Source organism: Crocodylus siamensis, chromosome 5, assembly GCF_052110815.1.
Source record: "Crocodylus siamensis isolate JL-2025a chromosome 5, ASM5211081v1, whole genome shotgun sequence".
In the NCBI taxonomy this organism is placed as follows: Eukaryota; Metazoa; Chordata; order Crocodylia; family Crocodylidae; genus Crocodylus; species Crocodylus siamensis.
This window is the reverse complement of record NC_143399.1, coordinates 80,282,574-80,297,510: the sequence shown is the minus strand read 5'-3', so window position 1 is coordinate 80,297,510 and position 14,937 is coordinate 80,282,574. Positions and strand designations below refer to the sequence as shown.

Genomic DNA, 14,937 nt, shown 5'->3' with positions numbered 1-14,937 from the left:
ATGAGATTTCTTTTGGTCCTGTTCTCCAATTTGTCTAGGTTTCTCTGAATCCTAGCCCTACCTTCTTGCATTTTTGCTACTCGACCCAGCTTGGCGGCATCCAAAAACTTGCTGAGGGTGCACTCCATACCATCATATAGAACATTGAAGAAGATATTGAACAAGGCAGCCCAAGAACCAACCCCTGGGGCACTCCACTTGATACCAGCTGCCTATTAGACAGTGAACCATTGAGTACTTATTACCCTTTGAGTCTGATCCATCCAGTTTTCTATCCACTGTACAGTCCATTCATCCAACCTGTACTTCCTTAGTTTTCTTGCAAGAAGGTTGTGGGAGACCTTATCAAAAGCCTTGCTGAAGCCAACGTACATCACATCCACTGCTCTCCCTGCATACACAGAGCCAGTTATTTCATCATAGAAGACAATTGGGTTGGTCAGGTATGATTTGCCCTTGGTGAATCTGTGCTGGTTGTTCCTAATCACCTTCTCCTCCAGGTGCTTAGAAATAGATTCCTTGAGGACCTGCTCCATACTGAGGTGAGGCTGATCAGTTTCCAGAATCCTTCTTCCTTTTCTTAAAAAAAAGGCACTATATTTGTCCCTTTCCAATCATCTGGGGCCTCTCCCAGTCACCACAATTTTTCAAAGATAATGGACAGCAACTTGGTGATCACATTGGCCGACTCCATCAGCACCCTCTGGTACATCATGTCTGGCCCCGTGGATATGCAGCTTTTCCAAGTAGTCCCTACCCTGTTCTTTCACCATTGTCAGCTGCTCGTCTCTTCCCCAAACTGTGCTGCCAGGTGCAGAAGTGTGGTAGCTGGTCTTGCCTGTGAAGACATGTGCATGGCATGAGGTATGATTGTGGGATTGCACATTAGATCGCATTGTATTTTATTGCTGGTGCAGGGGAAGCCCAATCCTAGGCTAAAAGTAAGCTAGCAAGAAGCAAACCCTCATGGTTGGGAGCCCCTCAGCTGTGGAGATGCCCCATGCACCGGGCTGGGGAATTGTGGCAGCTGCAATATCCCAGGCTTGGGAGTGTATGAAACTACAAATCCTCAAAGTTTGGGGGTGTGTGAGACTCTGCTACACGTGCAAATTAAAGCTCAATTGCAACCAGCGATAAAGTTAATATATATTTTTGAGGTCTGACTTCCAACCAGCTATGATGTTTTTTTTTTACATGTGTAGGTAGTCTTAAGGTAATTGCTCAATTAACCAATTAATTGCACAATACCTGTAATGTGTAGAGGGGGGCTTTGGTTGTCTCCCCCATTCAGTAAGAGGCCCACACTTTCCCTGAACTTCCTCTTGTTGCTAACATACTTATAGAAACCCTTCGTTATCCCTTTGTCCCCTGGTAGCTGCAACTCCAATTGCGCTTTGGCCTTTCTGATTTTATCCCTGTGTGCCCAGGTGATATACTTATACTCATCCCTAGTTGATTGTCCAAGTTCCCACTTCTTGTAAGCTTCCTTTTTGTGTTTTAGCTTATTGAAGAGTTCCTGAAGCCAAGCCACAGTGATCTTCTGCCATACTTGCTAATCTTCCTGCGTATTGGGATGGTTTGTTCTTGTGCCCTTAGTAAGTTTTCTTTAAAGTACAGCCAGTACTTCTGGCCTCCCAGGGGATCCTACCCATTGGTTCCCTCAGTGAGTTGAAGTCTGCAACTAGAACCAACTAGTTTTCAAGTTGAGTATATCTAAAAAAATAATCCATATGCTGCAAGGCAAGCCATGCATGAAACTTGGTTAACTTTTCACATTCTGATAAAATGTATTATCAAGTTGAAATATAGTATGTTGTTTTTCAGGCATTCTACTTGGAGAAATGATGGACTACTTAAATGTTGTGGTATTCTGTCTTATGCAAGTTTTTTGTAGAACTATCAAGGTATTGAGGAAGAATACTGCAGGCTGTCTTTTTAGGTTAGCTTGTTCCAACTTTCCCATTTCACAGAGAATATTTTAGTGTGATTTCTGCTCCCCTTAGTTGTAATTTCTATCTCTTGATTACCTTGACACGTGCTTCTTCTGTCTAGTACTTGATTATCTCTTTTTTTCTTATATCTTTGAAATTACAGGATCCCTTTTGGAAAAGATACTGTCCCTGTTTTGTATAAGAAAAATGTTATACTTCCATTTGTGTAGCATACTGATTGTCCACATTTACTGTACAAGTAAGGTCTGAGGGTGATGGCTTCTCACGTAAGAAGCCTTGAGTGTCTTGAGACTTGCCCAACGCAAAATCTGCTTCTGGCCCTAAGCAGTACTTGCCCGGGTTGTGAAAATGTACAGGTTTTCACTTGGAACCATTGCAGTCTAAAAGGGGATGGAAGCCTTAGTCTAAAAAATACCCTGAATTTACTGACCTTTGGGGCATGCTGCAAGGCTTCTCTATGCTCTGATGCTTTTAGAGAATGGGAATATAGCAAAATATTGTATGTTTATGGAGGGGAATCAATATTTTAATTCACTTTTTATTTTCTGTTGGAAGTTTTTTGGCAGTTGAAGGATAAGTTGCTGATTCTGTTGATTCTAATGTACTTTTAATATAGCAAAATTCATACTGATACTTAAAACTTGAGTGGAGTTCTTACAGTTCTTTCTTTAGAAAGTAAGATTATGAGAGAATTGTTCTGACACAGGGAACCTCAAGGCAAAAATTTTTTGAAGGGATTAAACTAATTTTTCTTAAAAAGAAATGAACTAGAATTAAAAACAAGGTAAAAATTCCCAGATTACTGTAGCTAAAATTGTTGCCTAATGTAATTGCACCAATGTTTTCATCCCTTGAGGCAGCTGGTATTTTCCTAAGATATCCTGCTCACATGTCTGTGGCTTGAGTTAAATTTCTAGCTGCTTTACTTATAACAACAGAACTTTCATGGTTCATCTCGGCCATATATGAAAAGTTAAAATACTTTCTTTTAAAAAATGTTTTTGTTTTCCCTTCCTCTTTGCCAGCAATGTTTTGAGATATTGAATGAAGAGGATGCTTCATTTATCCTAAAGGTTACACAAATTCTTACGGATGCTTTGGTGGAATATCGACAACAGGTTGCACCAAGAAAAGTAAATATGTTTACACACGCACATTATCTATCTATTTATCCATCCATCTATCCATCCATGCATTATATCGATAGATCATAGCAGGAGTAGAGTGCACAGCAGCTCCTTTAAGCTTGCATGTTCCATGTGTGCACCTTGCCCTTTGCCCCCCACCCGTTGCTGTTGATTAGCAGAGGATCCTGCTACTCCCTCCTGATCAGCAAGCTGACACTGTGGTTTAAAACAAGGTGGCATTTTTGCCTCCCCACTAGTCAGCAGCAAACAGCAGGGCTTTCCGGGGCCCATCAGCCAGTCAGTGGCAGAAGGCAAAAATGGCGCCATATTTAAAACCGAAGTTTTCTCCTCCCTGCTGAGCAGTTGAGCCGCAAGTGGGGCCCCTCTACCAATTGTGAGGGGATTGAGCAGGGGAATCTGCAAGGTTAAAGGAGCTACAGTGCACCCCACTTCCATTGTGAATTCATTAGTCCCTACATATACATTTGTCCTGCAATAGAGTTTATCTTTAGACTTGTGTACAGTGAATATTTTTCAGTTCAGAAATGGTATTTATACATCTGTAGAATGAACAAATAGACAGTGTCCACATTTTGACCACAGGATGATAGTTTTTTTTTTGTAGTGAAGGTAGCGAGCCAACTCCATAGGTCTTTCAGTACTTGTAATATTATCCCCTTAACTTGCTGCTGACTAGGGCCCTGGAAATTTTCTGATGAAAATCATGACAAAGTTGGCCTGTTTTTCAAGCCTTTTAAAAAAACAAAACAGTATTTGGAAACTTACGCTTAGTTATCCTACTACATGTTAACATTTAAAAAACCCAGTCATTCATTCTTTTGAGAGATGCTACTATGGTAATTCATGAAGTCATGTGGAATAAAAGATTAAGCATGGGGCTTTTGGCCAGAATACTGTTCTTCCCTGCTGCTGGTAAATGAAATGGGTATTTTTGCTAGCTTGTAGTTCTGTTCAAAAAGCTGAAAAATGAGAACCACGGCATGTATGTGACAAGGGGGTTTGATAATTTGAGAAAATGGCTTCTTAAAATCTCAGTGGCAGATGATTTATAATGGTTTATTGAATAATGTTAATGTTATCTCAGTGGTTTTACAAAATTTAAATGTATGTTATATTGATTCTGTCTCCCCAGTTAAAGTTAAGTGCTCTGTCCAACATCTAAGTAAGATTTAAGTTATGGGGAGGGGTGTGGAAATCAGCATTTGTCCTTCAGCACATTGCATAGCGAACAGGAAGTATCCAGACCAACAATTGTATGAGGATGCATCATTAAAAGTTCGTGTTTAGACTTCCTCACACCATCCTACAAATTAGATACACAAGTCCTTCAGTCTCCATTTAGAGAAGTAACAAAGAACCCTCAGAGCCTTCTGCTTCTAAAAAAATGCAGTATTCCTTCTCTTTCAAAACTACTTACCAAACTTTGTATCATAGGAAAACTCTTCATCTGTAATGGAAAGAAATGAACCCCAACACTCGTCAGCTGGCTTTTTAGGAACATTTTATGAAAATGATGTCACTGCAGAATTCTTAAACAGTGTAAGAAACATGGATGTTGAAGAACTTACTACTACTCTACACAAAATAGCTGCAACAAATCCAGCCTTCAGAGGTAATGTGTGCATGTTTACAACTTAATTTTGTTTTCATTTAGTAACTTAAAAAAATCATCTTATTTATTTAGGAGGAGCCAGAGCTATACAGGTCAGAATAAGTTGCATTAGAAAAACAAGTTGCCAAGACACTGCCTTATCTAAAAATGTTCATTTTCCACTTTTGCAATAGTGTCCTAATATGACAGATCAAAATGTTTGTAATGCTTGTTCTTCTTTGAAGATGTCATGTTTATCTCCTTAATTTTTATTGCTTTACTTAGTTTTTTTCTAAGATCATTAATGTTTACAGGGATTTTCATACCACAAAATTTCATTTGGTTTAAGTCGAGCAGTGTCACCCTTGAAAAGATAGAAGATTGTTTTCTGAATGAGATTCTAGGGAAAAAGGATTTTTTAAAGACCTAATGTTGTCTTACTTGAACATTCTTGGTAATCTACTCCAAGCCAGAAAAATAAGTATTTTCATCTGAATTCCTGATGTGTCTCAGTTGCTGAATCCTCCCACATTTTTGTATCAAATTCCATTGCTGCCTTTCTATAGTAGGCAGCCTGTCCTTGGAATTGAGAATACACACAGTTTCTAGATGCACCTAGAAATAAAGTAGCATTCTGGTCACTAAAGACCATCTGAGAGAATTCTAATAAAAATACATTTGAAAATTTCTTTCACTTAAGCATGCTGTTCAGAAGTATTTCATACAATGTCCAAATATTTTAGCGTGTATGTATATTTTAAAAATGTTACCAACAAGTCATCCATCTTTCTTTTTTCTTTTTAATTTTTTAATAAAGGAATTGACATTCCAAATGTGATAAGGATCCTGACTGAAAGTGGGAATCAGAGTACTGGACTGTTAGAGCACAGTGAGCAATGGCAGTAAGCAGCGATATAAGAAAATAAGGATTGGTTTGGAATTACTATATTAACGTAAACTGAAGGTTTGTCTTTTGTTTTAAGAAACTTATACAAATAAAATTCAGTGCATCTACATTTTGTACAAGTACTTTTCAGAACTACAGATTAGTAGTTTCATTTGACAGATTTATGTTGATATCCAAATAAGTTAATGTTCTGTGTTTTTTAGAAAGGGAATGTAACACTGAAATGTTCTCTTTCGCTTTTGTACAAACATTTTTATCACTTTTGAAAACTATGCCATAGCTATATCTAGGCCAGATGTCTTTGGATCATATGCCAGAGGTATAACATTTTCTTTTAACTCTTCATTTAAATGTGAATAAATGGAAGACTGTTTTTAGGGCCATCAGTCTGTAAATGTCTTATTTTATTTCTGTATAACTGCCGTGCGGCACTCTCACATTTATGTAACCTTGTAGTTTTGGCTTCTAATCAAAATGAAAGCTTTATATTTTCCCACGCTTGTATTAAGCTGCACATGCGTATTTTGTAAGTTTCATTTCTTATCTGTAAGTGTCATTTCTGCAGAAACGAAACTTATGTAGAAAATCTACCTAGTAACTACTATGTAAAAGAAGCTATCCTATCCCTGTGTGCTTAGCTTATATCATAGTTAGTGTCACAGAGGCAGTCCAGCCAACATCTATAAGAGGCATAGAGGCAGGAAGTAGCAGAGACGACAACTGGACGACCCTTCAGGCTTGATCACCCTGTAGCCAGTCCTCAGCCTTCCTGTCTGGGCGTATCCCAGCGAAAACCAAGGCCTCGAAAATCCAACAATCGACAGCGATTCACCGTGTTACAGTTTTGTTATCCACCATCCCGTTCATGAGCTGTTGACCAGCCCTGGGACTAACTAGTGAGTAGCCGCACCTATCCCGCAAGGGGTGGAAAGCAAAGGCTTGCTAGTGAACCCTGTGGGCCAACAGACCCCCTTTGTATCCAGCATACTGTAACTGAAGAAACATCGGAGACTCCACCTCTCGACTGCCTCTCTTTGTAGTTTAGACAGCATATCTACGCTTTCCATACTTACATTTACTGCAACTCCATTCCAGCTGGTCTCCCCTCTTATTCGTAAGAGGGTGAGGCCAGGTGAGTGACTAAAAAAATTTTTACTTTACCTTATATTTACTCCATAATAACTTCTGCCACTAACACCCTATCTCAATGAGCTGTTGACCAGTTCTGGGATTTAAGGAGTTGGCAGCTGCACCTAGCCCATCGGGTTAGAACGCAAGGCCTTACTCCGGAACCCCGTGAACCGACAGACATCCTACAAACTTATAGAAAACTAACAACTTACTCTAAGTCGTCTACTTGTGCCAACTCGGCAAACCTCAAAGGCGGTCATAAAGCTACCTCCAATCCTGCCCCATAAGCCACGTGCTCGCCTGCTCCGTAAAACCCACGGCTCCCGAAGCGGTGCCGGAATCGCAAGCCCGGCATTCTGCCACACAGTCCAGCATTCTGAAGTCATATTTGTGACTAAAATATCACTACTGTAACACTTTTATTTCAAGTTTGTGTATAAAAATCTATACATCGTATAGACAGACTTTTTGCCTCAAGACATTTTTTATAAGAGAATGTAAATGAAGATCTCTGTGTTACAATAACTATTTTTAAATAGTTTATATTTGGTGGTATTTAAAATTTTGGGCAGTGCCCCCATGCTTTTTTTGGACTCAAAGGTCATGTCATAGAAGGAACACAGCCACAAAAGTGGTTAGGTATTAAAAAAGCTTAACCTATGGTATTGTAGAAGTAGATGCAAGCCATGAAATTATTAATATTTGGGTAAATAAAATACAGAACATTGTTTATACTTCTTCTAAAGAGATTCCAGTTTCTAGAATGTACAAAATAGCTCTTACCACGTTTGGAGAGCATCTAGTCAGCTTCATCGTACAGCTAGTCAGGTTTTTTTTTTTTTTCCCCTCCAGTTTCCCTAGTATACCAGGCTGGACATAGAGCAGAGTAGAGTCAATATGCATGTAAGTAGTATGCCTCAAGTGAAATCATTTTATTTCATAGTTTTGATCTTTGGATAGACATTATTAGTAATGTCCATGAAAATACATATGGTCACTGTTAGGTAAGTGTTGCAATAGCCATGAAAGTCCAAGGAACATGTAAGAAGCAGGATTTGTTTGCTAATAACTCTTTATTGAACCAGCTATATAGTTGGGAGAATCTAAAACAAGTTTTCAGAAACAAAATGCCTTCCCTCAGGTCTGGAAACAAAATGGAGCATGAGAATATATAGGTAAACATTTGTAGCTCTCTAACTACCTTTAAAGTGCTCTAAAAAGTGAGAGTGCAGATGATGCACAGCAGTGAAGTGTTACAAATCAGCCCAAAGCTTATGAATAATAATAGATAAAACACTTCAGCGTGACGTGCTTTATGATACTTTTCTATTCTCCAGCAGAGCTAAAATATCCATACATCCAAGTTTGGCCAGGGCACCCCAAGATTCCATAGCCTGGTCCCAGCCAGTTGATGAGAAATCCCATGCAAGGGCATGTCACGGGTGGGTGGAGTTGCACTCAATCCAGTCTGTCCACCTTGTTCCTACATAGGAGCAGTGGTGCCTGCCCAGTTGCCTCCCTGCTGGACTCCAGCCAGGGACTTTAGACCAATCAACAGGGAGCAGGCTACTGAATCCTGGAGTGTCCTGGCCAAACCAAGATAGCTGGTCACCCTAAATAGAGTGCCACAGTGCTCTGCTTCCCACTTCTACTGTGTCACTGAGGTGGCTATTCAATGACTTAGTGTTCTAGAGTCAGGCCCTGCCCTGTCTATGATTTCAGCTGTTTAAAGCTAGACATATAGGTATGCCATAGCTGCTATTTTCAGGACTACACCCTAGGAACTTGGCATCTCAAGGACAGAACACTTGACTACTCAGTCATCTGCCACACCACAATCACTGGGACCTAAAATATTTGTATTTCTGAAGTGCTCCCAACAACTGAAGGTGGGTAGAGGTCATGGGCCACCTCTTCATCTGGGGTGAGGAGAACATCCAAAGATCCCTCTGGAAATGCCATCACAATTAGGTTTTGTAGATTGCAGTAGAGGTAACAGATCACAGCTCTAACCAGGACTGGTGTTGGCACGGACTCGAGGTGGAGTTCACGGAAGTGCATTACAAGAAAAACCTATGATGCTAGCTGTGTTTTGGTTGCCCAAAAATGATATCTGTAATGAGAGTCTTGCTTGGTTGTGAATTATAGGAAGGTTGCAGAGCTCTTTGACAGCTCTGACAAGAACCTGGAGGATCGTGAGAAAGTTGTGCCCCAAGTTCCAACTGAAACCAGTGAGGGTTAGGAGTATTCTGAGGAGTCCCTCCTATTTGAGACCACCAGCCAAGAGATGTGCCTCCCCCTGGGAGAGAATAATTCTAATTGCACTGACTCATTGACAGCCACCTGACAATCCTGCCAACATCTTGCTCTTCTACTCTATAGTCATAGGTATAAGCAGTTCTTTCATTGTCACAATATACCATCCTGCCATTGTTGCAGTCTGTCACCCACTATTGCCCTTACCACCCCCACCCCACCTTTGTCTTCTCAGCACCTGGGCCCTAGCCACCTTGAAGGGTCCCAGGGGTGCTGTTCCACCTGTAGGGCTCTTTCCCATCTTGCCTATCACACCTTGATGGTCTTATAATAAATAGTGAGGCTGCTGACAGGCCTTTGGATGGCCTCAGTCCAGCTGGCCCCTGCCAGCCTCTACCTGTGTCTAGACCCCTTGCTGGGCTTCCCTTATCCTTAGGCCCCTTGCTGGGCCTCATTCCATATCTGTGCCACTGGAGGGCACCTCAAGCCTTAAGGGCTAATTGTGTGGCTCCATATCCTCCCCTACACCATGCCCCAAACCTTGCAGAAGTCACTGTAATGTTCATCCATTGTGGCTTCAGCCTCCACCCTTTTACTCCTGCTAGGCTGTCTAGCCTGGGACCATTGTGTTGGACCTGGCTTTGAGGCACTAGCTTTATCCCTTCCAGTCACCAGGTCCATTGCCCCCATCTGGCTGGTCCCTCTCAGGCACCTGGCCCCTGGCCCTCATCTGGCTGCCATCTTGTACACCCTGCCTAGTCCAGGCTCAGCAACAGCTCAAACCTTGAGCCTGCCCCTGGCAGGGCTCAAGGCTATTGTATGCCTCACAGGCACTAATGGGACCTTCTTATTCCACCCCTTCAGTCCCAAACCAAACCGCTGGTATAACTGTAAAATAAACATAAACCTCTGGGCTGTAACATAAACAACAACAATGGAAGCGGCCCTCTGCCCCTCTACGAGGATAAACCTTCCTTCACCCCCCTGCTGGCATACCTCCCAGCCTGGGCTCCTTGTGAGCTTCCTGAGCTTCAGTGTTCCTGCAGGTAGTTGATCATCCCTGGGCAGGAGCTCTTAACACTGCAACTGGCAGAGCTAGACTGGCTTGCCAGCCCAAGACTAAGGTTTAGATGCTCCCAGGGCATTGCCTATTTCTGGTCTGCAGGCTGCTTGTAGGTGCCTGCTAATTGCCTTGTTAGCACTGTTGTCCCAGCAACCAGCAGCTGCTGCCCCCTGCAGCTCCCTGGCTGGACTACCTTTTCTTTAAAGGAGTCCCAGGCTCTCTTTTATAAACATGTTCTACTCTTTGCCAGTGATGCCATCTTTGGGCCAAAGGAGTTTGTTTGTTTGTTTGTATTTGCTGGTGTCAATGGGTGAAATTAGAGAACATGCTCTTAAAATGTGCTACGCTTCTTTGGGAGTCAAAAATGAACCACACTGATTTCCTTCTCTCCCCGCACCATTGTTTTTCTTGAAACCATTACATTATCTCACAGGTAACCAAAAGGGAAAAGCAGTGGAGAAGGTCCTCTCTCTTCTTTGACCCATCCCTGCTTCTTTAAAAATGGGAAGTGGCAATAGACTAGAGATCATTAGTAGTCAATAGACTGGCAGAAGCTGGTGGTTAGTCCGTTCAGCCACTTAGTCCTCTTTGCTGCACTTTCAGATGTTCTAGGGGAAGCTTGTGGCCTATAGCCTCAATAGGTGGATGTGGGAGGTGTGCAGTTTTACTGCACAGTAGACTAATACAGTAAGCACCTGCATGTGTAGATGGCAACACTTTACTGCACGTCAGTTAGTCTACTGCGTGGTAAATTGGCTCATGCAGATGCATCCACTGGGTGCATCTACACATGCAATTAATATGCATTGGACTTACTGTGCAGTAAATTACTGCATAGTAAGCTAGCCCTGGGAATGCATCTACACATGCATCCTATTGGGAACAGATTTATTCCTTAAGTAGAGCCAGGGCTGCTTCTGCCCTGCTCAGACCTCCTGCAGCAGCCAGGGGCAGCTGCAGCCTCTGAGCGCTGCTGCCCGGGTGCCAGGGTGCTCTGGGGAGAGAGGGGCTCAGCCTGGCAGGGGATGCTGTTCTGAGAACCTGTGGCGAGTGCACTGTGGATGTCCCCCACTCCTCCCCCAGCTCACCCCACCAGTGGTGGATAAGGTATCGTGTCTGAGAGGCACCTGCAGACTACCTCCTCCCCCATCCCACACAGTAGGACTCCTGGGCTGCTGCTGGTGGACTCTAGGCCCACAGCTCACCCACACAACTATGGGCATTGTAGACAGTTTACATTCAACAAGCTTTATTTCCCTCCAAAACAGCACACTCCCTCCTGCCCCCCCCCCAGTTCCCACCACCAATAAAACACCTTCTTCCCCATTCTGCTGTTTACAGCAGTGCAGTCGGTATTGGTGGGCTGGCAGCACTTATGGTGCGCAGCCTGGGGAGAAGTATCCAGCACTCCAGCCTCTGGTGGAACCACTGTGGGTGCAGACACTGCAGTGAGGCTGGCAGCCCAAAGGCTTAGACAGGGGTCAGGGCAGGGACTGGCCAGCCTGTTCTCCCTCTTGCTCCACAGGGCCAGGCCCAGGCCCAGGCCCAGCAGAGGTCTTCTGCTCAGGGGCTGCATGGCAGGCAGAGGACTGGGGGAGAAGGGAGCAGGGCGCCAGCCCAGACAGGTGGCCCGGATGCCAGGAACCTGGCTCAGAAGCAGCTGCTGCAGTGCCGCCTCCTAGGTCCACTGCCCTGAGGCTAGGCCCGGGGCTGGTGGCTGGGCACCTGGTGACTGCCAGGTGGCAAGCGGGGCTGGGGCTGGGGCTGGCAGGAAGCAGCATGAAAGAGGGTGTCAGGGCCAGGATGCTGTTGAGCACCTGGTAGTCTTCTTCTGCAGCCCCTGCTGCCAGAGCTGCCATGAAGGCCTGCTGCTCCTGGGTTGTCACCATCCTCTTGAGGAGGGTAATGTGCCGGTCCTTGAGTTCTAGGAGCTGGGCACAGTATGCCCCCTCCTTCCAGCCCCTCTCTTGCTTGTGGGCTGCCTGCTCCTGCTTGTATGTCTCCTTCTGTCACTCGTGTGAGTCCCTTTCCCACTCACACACTTCTGCTGCTTCACACCAGGTACCCAAGTCAGCCAGCTGCTCCTCTGCAATGGTGACCAACCAGTCAAGGGGCTCCTGGCTGGCTGGGACATGGAGCTACTCTGTCCTGCCATAAGCTCCTGAATTGGCTCTCTCAGTTTATCTTTGGCCTGCCTGACATATTCTGGCTTCTCAGGCTCCATCAAACACTAACTCAACAGTCACTGCTGATGTTCTTTGCTGGGCTAAGGAGCTGTCCTTCTGGACATGCTCCAAGATCTATTAGTGGGAGCACCAAGTGCCTCCCTTCCCCCACAGTGTAACACACGCTGTAGAAGGTCCCTAGTCATAATCGGCACCAGAGAGGATCCTCCAGGCTCTCCCAGTGGCAGCTGCATGGTGGCTTTCCAGTGGAAGGGAGTGCGGGGCAAAGGGAGGGTTCCTGTTTCCCCATGGGAGAAGCCTGATGGGGAGACAGGCTCCTTGAAGGAGGGGGAAGGGAAGGCAGGAAGATTGTACTGGAGTGGATTGGGACAGGTGTAAGGAAGACAAAGGTATCCCCTACAGAGTTTCTCTTCTCCATAGCCTCTTCAGTAGTGCCCTAATGTACAAAGAAGATAGCCTTTTCAAACAGCTTTGGGGGCTCCCCCATAGCCAAGTCCCAGCCCCCAACTCCAGAGCTTTGCACATAGGTCTGAATGTGGAGTGTGATGGCCACTAGGAGGCAGCAAATGCGCTGCATCTTGGACTGGGGAGCCCTACCCATAGGACATGACAAGGCAGGCAGAGATGCGGTTAGAAGCAGTGGGCAGACAGGCATGGCAGGAGATGACATTGGTGCAGAAACTGGGACCATAGGCACTGGGGTGTAGGTGTCTGATGCTGGAGGACTGCACCTCAGAACAGGTGGATGGGAGGGCAGGGGCCATTGTGATGGTGTGGTGTGTGAAGAACGGTTTAGATAGAGCTACTCCTACCAAGGGGCCGGGGGTGACTAGTTGAACTCTCATGGTTTTTCATAAGCCTGTTTCCTAACACTCCCTGCTTAACCCTGTATCATGGGAAGGTCTCTGTCCTCTGTGGCCATGGCCTTGTCGGTACACTAGCAACAGTATGGCCCATCCCCAGAGGGCTGACATCCCACCCACCTGACTCCCTGGGCAGACTCCAACATGGAAGTGCATCAGTGAGGCTTCTCTAGGTTTGTCCCATGCTAGAGCCCTTGTCTCTGAAGAGGCAGAGAGCAGCCACTGGGGACCAGTTTAGAGCAATCTTGTTGAAGCACCTCTGGGTTGTGGAGCACATCAGCAGAGTCAGGAGGTGTGCTCAGGCCCCACCAAGGACAGACCTCTGGGATTGTATAGACAAGCCCTGTTTTACTAATCCATGGATCTTGGCCATGACAGGGAGTGCGGGAAAATCTGGAAAGAATTTACAGGGGAACTTGGGTGCTTCAATCACATTGAAATGGGGAACGCTGCAGGCTCCGTGCAGCTTGAATGGTTAGAAGCAATAGCTGCTGCTGAAGTCATCCCCTAATGTAGAAGGAACTAGTGATGCAGGACATGGGGAGGGGAGTAGCAGGCTCCAACTGAGGTACTTTGGGGTGGGGGGGTTGTGATTGTTAAATCTCAGGGCAGAGGAACATGTCTCTGGGGAAGGTCTGTTTTTTGGGATTCTGCTTCCCCCAAATTGTTACACAAAGCACTTCTCCACAACCTCCTAAATGTATATTTTACACTAGCTCAGGTGAAAAGGTTTGGAGCATTTTGCTTTCTTCCTTCTGTTTACTTGTATGTAGTGTTAAAGAACTTAGGGAAAACCTAGGGAACTTAGGTACCCCTACTTAATGAAGTTAAATGCTTTGCTAAACAGTATTAATGCAACTACACTCTTTTTTTAAAAATATATTTTTAACGAAGTTTTTCATGTCCCCAGCCAAATCGAGTCCAAATCTGTGAGTCAATCCAGAACCATAAGTGGCCCTACAACTGGCAAACATCCTCCACCCTCACCAGGGACTTCAGATGTTTCCAAATCTTTTGGCCGGCATCCTCCATGCAGGTCCAAGCCTGGAGGCTTGTGGTTTGGATGCCCCAGAGTTTCGCCTGCCCAGTCATAGGGCCACAGGAGCAAGACAGGGAGGAACCTCCCATTTCCATAAAGCGGGCTTTAAGTCCCAACACCTCTGCGGGTACTGAACCACTCCAGAAGAACAGTTATCCCCGGGAACGCTTCAGGAGAGCATAGTACTTTCCCTCGCTTGGGCTCCACACTACAGGCCGCACATTAGCAGCGTGAGGGACACCCCTGCCCTTGTGAAAGCAGGCTCCCCGACCCCAGGGCAGCCCCCACCCTGTTCCTGCACCGCCGCCTCACTCAGCCTGTGACCGGACCTTTGCTCCCACCACCTCCCCGTGGGGCAGGGACTGGCCGGGCAGGGACAGAAGGCAAGATGACAACGCAGACCAGAGTTACCCCAACAGGGTACCTTACTACCAGCCACCCCACCCCACCCACTGCTGCCGTTTTATAGCTGCGGACCGCCCGCCATGCCCCGCCCCTCTCCGCTCCTGCCGAGGGGTCACGTGCGCACAGGGCGGCCGACCTCTTCCGGGAAGTGCGCACTGGAGGCCGGAAGGAGCCGAGTGGCCGCGTGTGTTGGTGAGTGACTGGGGCTCTGGCGCGCGGGCCCCGCGAGTGCTCCTCCCTCCGCACCGCGGGAGCCGGGCTCGCGCTCCCGCCGCCCCCGAGCGCGGGGGGCAGGCCCACGCCCACGCCCGGCCAATGCTGGAGCCGGGGCGGCGGGGAAAAGCCGCCGCTGCGGCCGGGCTGGCTGCCTGCTGCCTGTGAGGGACCGCCCTGCTG

General features: G+C 45.9%; 2 protein-coding genes across 5 annotated transcripts in view; both read left to right on the top strand.

Annotated features, from left to right (window-relative positions):
• LOC149864339 (uncharacterized) overlaps positions 1-5,979 on the top strand; it is a 53,262-nt gene extending 47,283 nt beyond the window's left edge. For all 4 annotated transcript variants that reach the window (XM_090049462.1, XM_090049461.1, XM_090049463.1 and 1 more), the window contains 3 exons: positions 2,978-3,085; positions 4,535-4,712; positions 5,509-5,979. In XM_090049462.1, coding sequence (XP_089905588.1) covers positions 2,978-3,085; positions 4,535-4,712; positions 5,509-5,597 — 375 coding nt within the window. In that variant the 3' untranslated portion in view covers positions 5,598-5,979. The remainder of the gene's footprint in view (positions 1-2,977; positions 3,086-4,534; positions 4,713-5,508) is intronic.
• Positions 5,980-14,661: 8,682 nt separating this feature from the next.
• TEX10 (testis expressed 10) overlaps positions 14,662-14,937 on the top strand; it is a 121,490-nt gene continuing 121,214 nt past the window's right edge. Inside the window, exon 1 of the mRNA XM_090049451.1 lies at positions 14,662-14,733. The gene's annotated coding sequence lies outside the window, so the exon portion shown is untranslated. The remainder of the gene's footprint in view (positions 14,734-14,937) is intronic.